The 14,481-nt window shown below is 36.4% G+C and overlaps 1 protein-coding gene across 3 annotated transcripts in view; it reads left to right on the forward strand.

Annotated features, from left to right (window-relative positions):
- The window catches only part of PRKD3 (protein kinase D3), an 80,855-nt gene that overhangs the window by 32,222 nt on the left and 34,152 nt on the right, over positions 1-14,481 (forward strand). For all 3 annotated transcript variants that reach the window (XM_067703243.1, XM_067703240.1, XM_067703242.1), the window contains 3 exons: positions 9,373-9,511; positions 11,045-11,176; positions 11,985-12,142. In XM_067703243.1, the coding sequence (XP_067559344.1) occupies positions 9,397-9,511; positions 11,045-11,176; positions 11,985-12,142 (405 nt within the window). In that variant the 5' untranslated portion in view covers positions 9,373-9,396. The remainder of the gene's footprint in view (positions 1-9,372; positions 9,512-11,044; positions 11,177-11,984; positions 12,143-14,481) is intronic.

Genomic DNA, 14,481 nt, shown 5'->3' on the forward strand with positions numbered 1-14,481 from the left:
AGCACCACTTGCTGAAGACACTGTCGTTTTCTCCATTGTATATTCTTGCCTCCTTTGTCAAAGATTAATTGATCATAGGTTTATTTCTGGGCTCTCTATTCTGTTCCACTGATTCATATGTTTGTTTTTGTGCCGATACCATCCTGTTTTGATTACTGTAGCTTTGTAGTATTGCCTGAAATCTGGAAGGATTATGTCTCCAACTTTGTTCTTTCTCCTCAGGATTACTTTGGCAATTCTGGGTCTTTCGTGGTTCCATATAAATTTTAAGATTATTTGTTCTAGTTCTGTGAAAAATGTCATGGGTTATTTGATAGGGGTTGCATTAAATCTGTAGATTGCTTTGGGTATTATGGACATTTTAACTATATTAATTCTTCCAATCTAAGAGCATGGGATATTTTTCCATTTCCCTGAATCAACTTCAGTTTCATTTATCAATGTTTTATAGTTCTCAGCAGATAAGTCTTTCATCTCCTTGGTTAGGGTTATTCCTAGGTGGTTTTTTGTTTTTTTGTTTGTTTTGATGCAGTTTTTTTTTTTTTTTTTTTTGCTTTGATGGCTGGCCTTTTTTTTTTGATGCAATTTGAAATGGGATTTTTTTTTTTTTTTTTTACTTTCTGATACCTCATTGTTAGTGTAAAGAAATATAACAGATTTCTGTATATTAATCTTGTATCCTGCTACCTTGCTGCATTTACTTATCAGTTCTACTAGTTTTTGTGTGGAGTCTTTAGGGTGTTCTGTATAAAGTATCATGTCATCTCCATATAATGACAGTTTTACCTCTTCCCTTCTGATTTGGGTACCTTTTATTTTTCTTGTCTGATTGCTGTGGCTAGGACTACCAGTGTTGTGTTGAACAGAAGTGGTGAGAGTGGGTATCTTGTCTTGTTCCAGGTTTTAGTGAGAAGGCTGTCAGCTTTTCATCATTTAGTATTATGTTGGCCGTGAGTTTGTCAAAAATGGCTTGTATTTTGTTGAAATATGTTCCCTCTATATCCACTTTGGCAAGAGTTTTTGTCATAAATTATGTGGAATTTTATCAAATGCTTATTCTGCATTTATTGAGATGATCATGTGATTTTTGTCTCTGCTTTGGTGATGTGGTGTATCACATTGATAGATTTGAAGCATCTTTGTGACCCTGGAATGAATCCAGCTTGATCATGGTGTATGATCCTTTTTCTGTGTTGTTGGATTCGGTTTGCTAATATTTTGTTGAGGATTTTTGCATCTATGTTCATCAAAGATATTGGCCTGTAATTTTCTTTTTTGGTAGTGTCTTTGTCTGGTTTTGGTATCAGGGTGATGATGGCTTCATAGAATGACTTTGGGAGTGTTCCCTCCTCTTCAGTCTTTTGGAAGAGTTTGAGAAGGATCGGTATAAGTTCTTCTTCGTATGTTTAGTAGAATTCCCCGGTGAAGCCATCTGGTCCTGGACTTTTGTTTGCAGGGAGTTTTTTCAATTATAGATTCCATTTCATTTCTAGTGATCAGTTTGTTCAAATTATCTGTTTCTTCTTGATTCAGTTTTGGCAGGCTGTATGATTCTAGAAACTTGTCCATTACTTATAGCTTGTCCATTTTTCTGGCATATAAGTGTTCATAATATTTTCTTATGGTATTTTGTATTTCTGTGGTATTGGTTGTTATTTCTCCTCTTTCATTTCTTATTTTGCTTATTTGGGTCCTCTCTTGGTGAACTTGGCCAGAGGTTTGTCAGTTTTGTTATCCTTTCAAAAAACTAGCTCTTGGTTTTATTGATTTCTCTATTGTTTTGTTTTAATCTCTATTTTATTTATTTTTTCTCTGATCTTTATTACTTCCTTCTGCTGACCTTAGGTTTTCTTTGTTCTTCTTTTTCTAGTTCTTTTAGGTGGAAGATTAGGTTGTTTAATTGGGATTTTTCTTGTTCTTTGAGGAAGGCCTGTATTGGTATGAACTTCCCTCTGCTTTTGCTGCATCCCATAGATATTATATGGTTGTGTTTTCATTGTTGTTTTTCTTTCTTTTTTTTTTTTTTTTGCGGTACGCGGGCCTCTCACTGTTGTGGCCTCTCCCGTTGGCGGAGCATAGGCTCTGGACGCACAGGCTCAGCAGCCATGGCTCACGGGCCCAGCCTCTCCGCGGTATGTGGGATCTTCCCGGGCCAGGGCTCGAACCCACGTCCCCTGCATCGGCAGGCGGACTGTCAACCACTGTGCCACCAGGGAAGCCCGATCCATTGGTCTTTTAGTAGCATGTTGTTTAGTCTCCATTTCAACGATTACATGTAGACTAAACAACATGCTACTAAAAAACCAATGGGTCAACAATGAAACCAAAGAGGAAATTTAAAAATGCCTTGAGACAAAGGACAGTGAACAACCACAAAGAGAAACAAAAAAAAAACATGGATTCTTATTATATTACTTATAAATTGGTATAGCCTCTGTAAAGAGCATTTTGGCAATGTCTAAAAATGTCAAATATGCATGTTCTTTAACCTAGCAAATCTGCTTCTAGGAAATATCCTACTCATATACTCAAAAGATGGAAAAAAATGTGTATATAAGATTATACACTGGGTATTGTTTGTAATAACAAGATTCGAAATAGTAGCTTCAATTCATGTGGCACTCAGAACATATCAGGAGTTCTAAGCTGTTTACACATATTCACTTATTTAATTTTCATGACAACCTTACAAAGTAGGTACTATTTTACAAATGGAGAAACTGAAGTTAAATAAGCCAAGCTTGTATAGTTAGTAAGTGAAATGGATCAGGATTTGAACTCAAGATTGTTTGGTTTTAGTTCTACTCCTCAACCCATATCCTATCAGTAGGGAACTGGTAAAATAAAACTATGCAGCTGTTAAAAAAAAGAATAAAAACGTTCTTTGTATATTGTTATGGAATGATCTCTAAAATATATTGCTAAGTGGAAAAGAAAACAAGGCACAACACTGTTTATAGTATGCCACCATTTGTGTAAAATGAGGAAAAGATATGTCCATGTCTACTATCTAGGTATAAAATACGTTCAGAAGGATACTGAGAAAACTGGCAATATTGTTGACTATGGCAGAGATCACTGGGCAACTAGGGCATAGATTTTGAACTCTACTCTTGTCCTTTTTTTTAAAAAAAAAAATTTATTTATTTATTTTTGGCTGTGTTGGGTCTTTGTTGCTGCATGAGGGCTTTCTCTAGTTGACGGCGAGCGGGGGCTACTCTTTGTTGCAGTATGTGGGCTTCTCATTGCTGTGGCTTCTCTTGTTAGAGAGCACGGTCTCTAGGTGTGCGGGCTTCAGTAGTTGTGGCTTGCGGGCTCTAGAGCGCAGGCTCAATAGTTGTGGCTTGCGGGCTTAGTTGGATCTTCCCGGACCAGGGATCAAACCCGTGTCCCCTGCTTTAGCAGGCGGGTTCTTAATCATGTGGCACCAGGGAAGTCCCTCTACTCTTGTACTTTTAAAATTTTGAACCATGTGAATAAATTGCCTACTAAAAAATAAATAAAATTATATTCTAAAAGAGTATATATTATATCCCAAAGTATAAAATAATTATCCATGAGTCCATACTGATATATATATTCCAAATAATTTATATAGATACTCTGCCTTGAAGGACAGGGAACGTAAATTGTCATTTCTTAAGTGTGGGATGTGCATAGTGACTTACTTCTAAAGAGTAGGTATTGGTGGGAGGGGGAAATAGCTTTCCAGTGGAGAAACCTGACAAACATAACCTCAGCCAGATCATGAATGTCTACATCAGTGGTTATAAATGATGTTGATGGTAGGTACGCTTGATATGATGATATGTTGAGAATGGCACCTTACCTCTGAGGTCTTCTTCCCCCAAACCCGTAACTCCAGTCTAATAATGAGAAAAATTCCAATAATGGGGCATCTGATGAAACACCTGAACAGTAGTACTCCTCAAAACAGTCAGGGTGCTCAAAACCCTGCAAAATCAGAGAAACTGTCACGGCCAAAAGGGGCCTAAGAAGATACAATGATTAAAGGAAATATGGTATCCTAAATGGGATCCTGGGACAAGAAAAAGACATTGGGTAAAAAAAAAACTAAGGACTTCAGTTAATGATAATGTATCAATATTAGTTCATTAAGTATAACAAATGTACCATAGTGAAAATGTTAATAATAGGGGAAATTGGGTATGGAGTGTATGGAAACTCACTGTACTATTGTCTCAATTTTTCTATAACTCAAACTATTAAAAGTCTATTTTTTTAAAAGAGTATATATAATAAATACACTGAGTAATATAAAAGTAAATTTAAAATTCAGATGTCCAGGGGCTTCCCTGGTGGCACAGTGGTTGAGAGTCCGCCTGCTGATGCAGGGGACGCGGGTTCGTGCCCCGGTCCAGGAAGATCCCACATGCCGCGGTGCGGCTGGGCCCGTGAGCCATGGCTGCTGAGCCTGCGCGTCCGGAGCCTGTGCTCTGCGACGGGAGAGGCCACAACAGTGAGGGGCCTGTGTACCGCAAAAAAAAAAAAAAAATTCAGATGTCCATGTCCTGTTCCCCAGAGCTTAACCATAATCCTGGGAAGAGAGGCTGAGCATCTTTTGTTTTAAGCGTTCTAGATACTTTCCCTAAGCAACTTTGCTGCAGTCATTTTTGTTACAAACGTTCAAGTGTTTTGTTCATATATACTACAGTAGTACATGATTATGGTCAGTTGAATCTGGGTGCAGAACTGCAGAACAGAGGCCAACTGTCAAGTTATACATGGATTTTTGATTGCATAGGGGTCAGCACTCCTAGTGCACACATTGTTCTACCGTACACAATTTTTTGCTTATTCATTCCTCTTCTTGTTCATCATTCCACTTTTTCATTAAAATTTCTTCCTTCATTAAGAGAGGTATCAGTTTCCAAATACTAGGTTGCATATTTGTAACTGAGCTTTGTATTGTGTTGTGAAAGCCTTCTACATTGTTGTTTCTATCACATGTCTGTTGGTAGACATTGCAAAATTGTATGAGGAATGTGGGATCAACTCTGCTCCTTTAAGGCCCTCGGCCTCTTTCTCCTCCAATGTGTAGTGTATTTTAAAAGAAGAAACCAACTCTTGGTGCAACTCTTCATCCTCATTCGTCAGCTCAATAAAGCAATCAATAATGTTGCTAACTAGAAGAAATGCTAGTCTGTCATACAGAGTGAAGTAAATCAGAAAGAGGAAAACAAATACCGTATGCTAACACATATATATGGAATCTAAGGAAAAAAAAAAAAGGTCATGAAGAACCTAGGGGCAAGACGGGAAGAAAGACACAGACCTACTAGAGAATGGACTTGAGGATATGGGGGAGGGAAGGGTAAGCTGTGACAAAGTGAGAGAGTGGCATGGACATATATACACTACCAAACTTAAAATGGATAGCTAGTGGGAAGCAGCCACATAGCACAGGAAGATTAGGTTGGTGCTTTGTGACCACCTAGAGGGGTGGGATAGGGAGGGTGGGAGGGAGGGAGATGCAAGAGGGAAGAGATATGGGAACATATGTATATGTATAACTGATTCACTTTGTTATAAAGCAGAAACTAACACACGGCTGTAAAGCAATTATACTCCAATAAAGGAGTTAAAAAAAAAAGAAATGCTAATGAACTTTGAAACCAAACTGTCAACCAGTTATTTTATCTTTGATGGCAAAATTGCCTTATGGCCAATTAGTTATGTGGCAAAAATGATTGCTGCAAAGAGAGGTCTATGGTAAAGATGCTTGGGATGAAAATACCAGATGTGATTTTAAGCTCCATGGATGATTCCAGTGTGTGACCAAAGGTGAGACATTGTCTTAGGAAATGGTTCTCTTGCTTGAAAACCAATTTCTGAATTTTTAAAAATCATGAACAGTCAATCCCTATATATTCAAATAATTATTAATAGGGTTTTATTTTTCATTTTTTTGTGGGGTTTTTCCTCAGTACAGTTGTTTAGGTTTTTTAAAATGTGTGTTTATATTTTATTTCCTTGTTTTCTTCTTTTTAAATGTTTAATATACTCATGCCTCAAGATTCATAATATTATTAAAGGTTGGCCCCAGTGTTTCCTGATGTTCAGTGACAATATTTAATATTCTCTCTGGCTTTTCTTCAGGCCACATTTTCTTTTACTTCATTTTGTGGGGACCTTTGTTTTCAGAGAATTCCTAAATATCCTGCTAAACACACCTGTAGATCATAATTATGAATAGCAGAAATCTCTTTTTCACAGGCTAGTTATTACATTTCCTCCCCCTTGGAATTCTGTAATTTCTCAATTATATAGATGAATATAGTGTGTAAACATTTGCTAGAAAGTTACTTTATTCCTTATCATCACTGAAGACTTCCCAGCTTGGTACACAAATGCTTATTTTAAATAAATATTCTTAATACTCCCTATAATTCTTTTTGTTTGCTCTTTAGTCTCTTAATAATGCTAATATGACTTCATTGGGTCATGTGTTTATCAAGATTATTTTATCTGTATTTTTTCTAAGACATAAATTTTTTATTTTAATATTTTTCCTCTCTCATTGATGTGTTTATTTAGTTATGAGGACTTTTAGTTTGGTCAAAACAGTATAAGTGATCCATATAATTTACCAGAAGTAGTTTCTAGAGGGCAGTGTTCCTTGTTGTCTTGCTTTCCATCTTCTTACGGTAAAATCCAGACCCTGATACCTCTTTCCTGACCGATAGCTTCTGCCTTCTATTTAGGAGCTTGCTCTGTCTCTTCTTGTTCCATTTCCTGCTACACAGTGCTATCAGCATTATCCCTTTAAAATACAGATTTGATCATGTTACTGCCTTGCTCTGGAACCCCTTGTCTCTCCCCCTTTGGATATAGAATAATATAAACCACTAGTGTTTGTTGATCATAGTGGTTAGTTTTTTATAAACATCAAGTAATTTAATTTTGATAAGAACCATTTAAAGTTAATATTCCTGTTGATCGTTGAGAGGTTAAGCAGCTTATGTAAGGTGCTGTAGTTGGTAGGTTGCAAAGCTTGGACCCAGCTCTGTTGATTCCAGGCTTCTCTGTTTGTATGGTCCCTGTTGGGCTCCTGTGTACTTTTTTGCCTTCTTTCTACCCACCCACTTCATTCTCCAATCGTATGGGTCCACTGACTTACCTTCTCTCATTTACCTTGTACTTTCTCAATGATGACCCTTTCACTTTCACTTTCTACCCATGGAAACCTTGCTTCTCTTTATGATTCTGCTCAAATATCACTGTTGAAGTGATTGTCTACATTCCCAGTTAAAGTTTTTATTCCCTCTTCTAGAATTTTATTTTTCATTCTTGGCATTTCTCTTATCATGTTATATATTTGTTTTATTTCTCTTTTTACTAGATTGTAAGCAAAGACTGGAAGGCAAAGACTGGAAGGCAAAGGTTGACTGTCTTACCTTTACAAACCATAGGGCCTTACACTTGGGGATGTGAATTTTTTAAAAAGTGAATTTTTTAAATGAGGTTTATTCATACAAATATTTTGTTAGAGATTTTGTAAAGATAGAATGTGAAATCCTTTTTATTAATCCTTAAGAATTATTGCAGCTAAGTTATGGGGATGTTTTACTTCCCATTAGATGTTTTCTAATTTAATAATAACTAAATCAAACTTAATAACATTTCAATTTTAAATTAAAATTTAATGAAAATAATTTTGATTCTATATTTTTACTCTTTTCAAAGGAAAATTTTTAAGCTGTTAGAGATATGTTTAAAGCATATTATGAGGTTTTATAAAATGTTGGTAACTCAAATATTTGAAAAGAGAATGAGCATTATAAAAAATCTAAATATTTCTGCACTTTTTCATTATTTACTCGGTAGGTTTTTTAAAATGCAAATAAACTTTAAAATTTCTAATTAAGTCATTATTTTCAATTCTTAAAAATTCAACTTTTTCCCAAAAAATTGAGACTCTTTTAGAGATACATGTAAGAATTTTTAATGGGAAAATTAAGGTCACAAAATAAGATGAAGCTAGGTTGGTATCTGCACCTAAAACATATGCCATAAGATCCTAGACTAATGTTAGAATTAGGCTACAAATTAGGCTTGGCGTTTTGCAGTGGGCAAAGTAAACAAGAAAACATGATTAGTTACATGATCAAATTGTTCATATTATAAAACCAACCAGAGAAATTTCTTTTATGGGCCCTCACAAAGAAGGGCTACTATATGAAGTAGGTGAACCATCCTCAGCAACATCCCTGCAAAAATGCGTTTACAGTTTCGTGTGACAGATATATATCAGGCTGTTCAGTGCAGGACAGTGACATACTGTATAGTGCATTAAAGGATATTCTGTGAGAAGTCAAAATAAATCAGTGAGTATACAGTTTTGAAATCAGCTAAAGAAATTAGAACTGTCTGCAGCAGCATTTTGCAAGGTACTGGTAGTTTAGAAAATGGTCTTTTTAAAAATTGTTTTAAAAATTAAAGTTATTTTGTAAGGCAAGTACTTAAAGTTGTCTCTTAAACAACTTTAGTAACTATAAAACATTTTAGACTCACACCTTCATATTTTAGTCCTTGGTATACTAATCCCCAAAGTGTCTCAGTAATGTAGTCACAAAATGTAGAAGCCTTGAAATATTTACACAAAGGGCATATGTCAACAGATCTGTAAGTCCTGCTCTGGGCAAAGATTTTTTGAAAAGAAACCTACCATAAAGAATCATGTATTTGTAATTACAGTGAGTATATTAAAGAAAATATTAGATAAATGCTAGGAATTATAGGTCCATTTGGCAGAAATGTAGGAATTGGTACTCCTGTGACTGTAGTTTGGGAATTATTGATCTTCTACCAGCACTATTCAATAGAATTTACTGTGATGATGGAAGTGTTCTGTATCTCCACTGTCCAGAATGGTAGCCAGTAGCTGAGGTGGTGATTGAGCACATGGAATGTGGCTAGAGTGACTGAGGAACTAAACTTTTAATTTTATTTAACTTTAATTCAATTTAAATAACTGCATGTGGCTGGTAGCTAACTGTATGGGAAGCTCAGTTCTAGAGGACAGGAAAGACTGCTTATCTTTCAGGCTTTGTAAGAGAAGCACTAAGTTCAAGATTGTATTCTCCATCAGTAACTGAATAAAGAAATTCTGTACTTCTAAGAAACACATGTTTTAAGATAATCAACGATTATTTATATTGCTTACTTTTATATTTTTGAACTTGAGAATTAACCAGGATGCACATGGTTGATCTTTTTGGATATTAATAGAATTGTTAGCAAATAGTGTTAGGCTAAAAACTACATTTAAAATTATTTTATAAGGTTGAAACATTTACTTATAAAATTAGAAAGCTGTAGGTATACTGATATAGGACCATTTTCCTGCAGTTTCCAGAGTGTGGATTCTTTGGCATGTATGACAAAATTCTTCTCTTTCGCCATGACATGAACTCAGAAAATATTTTGCAGCTGATTACCTCAGCAGAAGAAATACATGAAGGAGACCTAGTAGAAGTTGTTCTTTCAGGTAAGTAAATAGTTTATTTTGTTGCCTTTCTTTTCAACGAGCCTTATTTTTTGCATTTAACTAAATGCTGTGTTCAATTATACTTTGTACTACAGTTGCTTACTTCTTTCATCTGTAATAATGGTTACTATGTGATTTTTACTTTCAGGAAGGTTATATCACAGATGAGAAAGTAGGAAAATAAGCCCTGAATTACTTATTTGAGTGTTACTAAGCTAAGGGAATTATCAGTTGAACCAGAAGAGGAATATGTTCATCTCTTGAGTCAAAGAAATAAAACAATTACACTGAAATTCTGGTCCCTTTCCCCGTTTCTTTGAAGAGCATAGAAGAGAATTAGGGTTCAGAAAAGAAAATGAGAAAAAAAGGAGAAATAATGAAGATTTAGAAGAGGAAACTGCAATACTGGTTGATTCCATGACTTAAATAATGCTCCTTCTCTTTTTGTTCTCTGTGGACATTTTCTTATTCTCTCCTTTCCTCTCTCACCCATTCTTGCCATCCATTGTCTTTAGCTCCTGCTATTATCTCATCCAACAAGTGGGCAGGATTGTTAGTGAGAAGTGTAAAGGAACAAAGAATATATATAGTAGGCCTGCAAAACTTCTTGTTTGGCAGCAAAGGAAAGAGGGAGGAAGAGAGGAGAAGGGGAGGGAGGAAAGGAAAGAAATGGAAGAGAAAGAAAGGAAGAAAAGCCAGTCAAGAGTCCAGAGTCCTGCCACCATTTTTTTTCCTCTTCCCAAATTCATATTTGCAGCTTGTTCTTGAGATCCTCTCTGACTATCACCTTTCCTTATTAGTCTCTTATCCTTCCCATTCATCTTCTCTGCCACAACCCCAAATTCTATACACATCGCAATCCTTGTCTTTCTTTTCACTCCAGAGGGGCTTCACTCCCGGTCCTCCCTGGAGGTCATGCTCACATCTATTCCTCTCTTGCCCTGGACCCTACATCAGGCCACGGGGATATCCACTAATGACTTGCAGGTAGTGTTGAGAGGATGTCTGATGGTGGTTGCGTCTGCTGCTGTTGGCTTGCCCACAAAGGGGAGAAGAGTCTCTTTATCCTAACCACTAGGACTCTGGAGAACAGAGTGTATCCTGGGATCCTAAATTAGAACTGAGTGTGTTTCCCACAGAAACATTGCTATAACTTAATGTTAAGTTCTGCAATTTTTTTTTAACTTTAGTGTTCTATTTCCCAGTACATTATAAGTTAAATAGTTTTAACTAGCTAAAATAAATCTTGACAATTATTTGCAATGTTACCACTCCGAGAAAATGCTTTTGGAGGTCAAAATACCTACCTATAGACCTACTTTTGGAGCTCAAATTATTTGAATTTGGTGAAGTTCCTAAAATAGAGTTTGAAAACCACAATATTAGCTGCTGAAAATAATTTATTTTTATGGTCAGATGAAACTTTCAGAAAAAAAGATTCTGTGTACTTTGACAAATGAATATGGTCAATGTTCTTAATCTCATCACAATTACAAGTACCGGGTTTATTTGAATATTTTTCTTTTTTAAAAGCTTTGGCCACAGTAGAAGACTTTCAGATTCGTCCACATACTCTCTATGTACATTCTTACAAAGCTCCTACTTTTTGTGATTACTGTGGTGAGATGCTCTGGGGATTGGTACGTCAGGGACTGAAATGTGAAGGTATGTGTTCTAAATTTTTGTTTCATTTGAAATAGGATTTCACATTTGCGTTCAGTAATCATCAATGAAAAAACAAGATCATTGGTAGTGACTAGGTAGTACCCAAGGTTTAGAATTGGAGAGGTATGGTTATCCTGTATTAGAATTACCAGGGGGTGGGATGCGGGTGCACATTTCTGATTAGTCAATAAATATTTTCTGTAAAGGGCCAGAGAGTACATATTTTAAATTTTGCTGGCCATGTGATCTCTTTACAATGACTTCACTTTGCTGTTGTATTGATAGCATGAAAATAGCCATAGACAGGTTGTAAACAAATGAGTATGCTTTGTTCCAATAAAATTATTTATGAACACTGGAATTTGAATTTAATATAATTTTCACATGTCATAGGAGTAATTTGGTACACAGTCTACAGTTTGCTGAAGTTCTTTAAGCCAGAGGTTCTCAAACTCTGTCGTGTATCAGAATCACCTTGAGGACTTGTTGAAACATACTTTGCTAGGCCCCATCCCCAAAGTTTTTGATTCAGTAGGTCTGTGGTGGAGCCCAGTAATTTAGATTTCTAACAAATTCTCAGGTGCTGCCTTGAGGAGCACACTTGAAGAAACCACTGCTTTAGCCAACTTAACCTTTCTAAATAACCTTTCTACACGTTTCCTATTCTTCTTAGCTTGTCATCTGGGTTCTTCATTAGGATAACTATTGCTGCCAGAGAAAATAAATAAAGGAAGCACCTATTTTTTTATGTACACACTTATATAGTAAAGTTAAAAAAATTTTTTTTAACCTTTTAAAATATGTTTAGGCTGTGGATTAAATTACCATAAACGATGTGCCTTCAAGATTCCAAATAACTGTAGTGGTGTAAGAAAGAGACGTCTGTCAAATGTATCCCTGCCAGGACCCGGCCTCTCAGTTCCAAGACCCCTGCAGACTGAATATGTAGCCCTTCCCACTGAAGAGGTATGTATTCTAAGGTAATAGAGGGCATTTTACTACTTACTCCTTACGTTTCTGCAGGATATATAACATCATCTTAAAACATAAGTTATATACTGAAAAATAGTAACATTCCTACACTTAAGAAACTTAAAACGTATTACTGTAGACAGGGCTTACCAATAGTCATGAATTGCATTTTGTATACTTTGTGATAACCTTATCACTTGGACCATAAGATCAACCTCCTAACCAGTATCCCGACTCCTGGTCTCCACACTTCACTACAGCTTAATATACAACAATTCTGATTAGATTACTCCCCACTAGGACACCTTTATATATTCTATGTTTCCGACAGTCTGTAATATTCATCATTCCTTGAACACACCCTTTCCCCCCTACATTTGCTCTTTTTGGTATCTATCCTACATGCTTTTTTCCAGACCTAGCTCAGCAGCTACCTTACCTGATTCCCCTTTACCTAGATGTTACTTTTCTGAATGACATAGCACTTTTCAAATCTCCCTAATGGTGTGTATAGCATTCTACCTTAATATCATAGTGTTTGTAGCTTATGATCTATTTAGAGAGGACAATATTCACGACTTTGTTTGCCCCATCATGCCCAGCACCATGAGTGTTTGAGTGACACCACTGATCACTGATCCTTAATATTCCAGTGAGGTATATTAGTAGATCTCTATACCATGAGACCGCTGGGACTCAGAACAGTCAAGTGACTTGACTGAAGTCACAGAGCAAATTAGTAAGCAATATTAGAATTCAACCCAGATCTGATTATTTGTAAATCAATGACTTTTCCTCATATCTTGTACCCCTCAAGGGTAAATGTAGTAGATCAGGGAAGAAAGAAATAACCACCTATTCATTTGGTACTACTTAAAATGACTTCCATCTATACATTACAATCTTAACATTTAGTTATTTCTATAACCCCTTTGGTCTTCTATATATTAATGGCAAAATCAAGTCTTTGGGCTGTTGTCTTGACACCCTCGTCACAAGATTTTGCTAAACCGAGGCACTGGAGTAAAAGCTTCTGCAATTCTTTCACAAAAATCCCATATTTCCATATTGCGTAGCCCTACTATGAGATTTTTAAAGTAGAAGAAGAATGCTGTAGCATTAGGAACTGAGAGCAAAGAGTTATTATAAACACATACAAAAGCTTGGGGAAAGATTGGTAATAGAAAAGTTAATACATTTTATACACAAACTGCACAGGAAACTTAGCTAAGATTGGGAACTGTAGGATGAACACATGTTGTTTTGAGAACCCCACAAATGATACTGGTGTGTCAGCCATACCCACTGAGTATTGCAAGATTAGGAAATGGCAGGACAGAGCAGATGAATAATGTATTATTCATTCATTTATATTTTATCCCAAAGATGAAACTTCCTTAGGGAAATATGAGAAGTAGAGTGACATGTTTGAATTGGTTAGATTGTGCAGAGTATTTTAGAACAAGTAGAAATTGTAGAGAGGAATCTCAGGGTTACATTTGTCAGTCCAAGCGTGCAGTCTCAAAATTATGAATAAGGTACAGTAAGAGAAGAGCTGAGAGCTCATGGAGGAAAATCAGAGGGAAGAAAGAGTAGTAGAAGAGTATACTCTAAAGGAATGAAGGAGATAGCAGTGTGGAGATGGGAGCAATCTGAACCAAGTTTAGAGAAGCACTAACTCTAAGTGGCTGCCCAGTAAGAGCCTCATAACTTCTCAGGTGCCAGTCTTCACGCTGGCTGCTTCACTTAGCTTTTCTGTGTAATCCTCACCCGTGTCCTGGAAGGTATAGCTGTTATCCTGATTTCGTATGTAAGGCACGAGGAAAAGTTTCTAAGGAGTCAAGATATTAAACTTCATTGACTACTAGATAAGAAAAGGCCAGTTGGAACAGGAGCCTTTGAATCTGACTCTGGGGTTGTCATCGTTTACACGTAAGAAGGCAGCTTCTGTTAGTTTCTGAAGTCAGTCTAAAGGGAATCAAGTAAAGAGATGGAGAGGCAGAAGAAGATAGACTGTTCATTGAATTTGGTTAAAATGGAACCACTGAGATTAGAGAAACCAGAATTGAGTGATGGCTATTTGGAGATGAGAGAGATTAATGTTCATTGCAATGCATTTGGGAAGTTTTTTTTTTTTTGGCCGTGCCGCACAGCTTGTGGGATCTTAGTTCTCGACCAGGGATCAAACCCACGCCCTCAGCAGTGAAAGCGCAGAGTCCTAACCACTGGACACCAGGGAATTACCCATTTGGGAAAATTCCTGAGGGGTAGGACAGAATCAAAGTAGAAGAAAACTTCTGGGCCTAAGTGTACACATAAAAGTAGAGATATTT

This window comes from Pseudorca crassidens, chromosome 14 (assembly GCF_039906515.1).
Source record: "Pseudorca crassidens isolate mPseCra1 chromosome 14, mPseCra1.hap1, whole genome shotgun sequence".
NCBI classification, from domain to species: Eukaryota; Metazoa; Chordata; class Mammalia; order Artiodactyla; family Delphinidae; genus Pseudorca; species Pseudorca crassidens.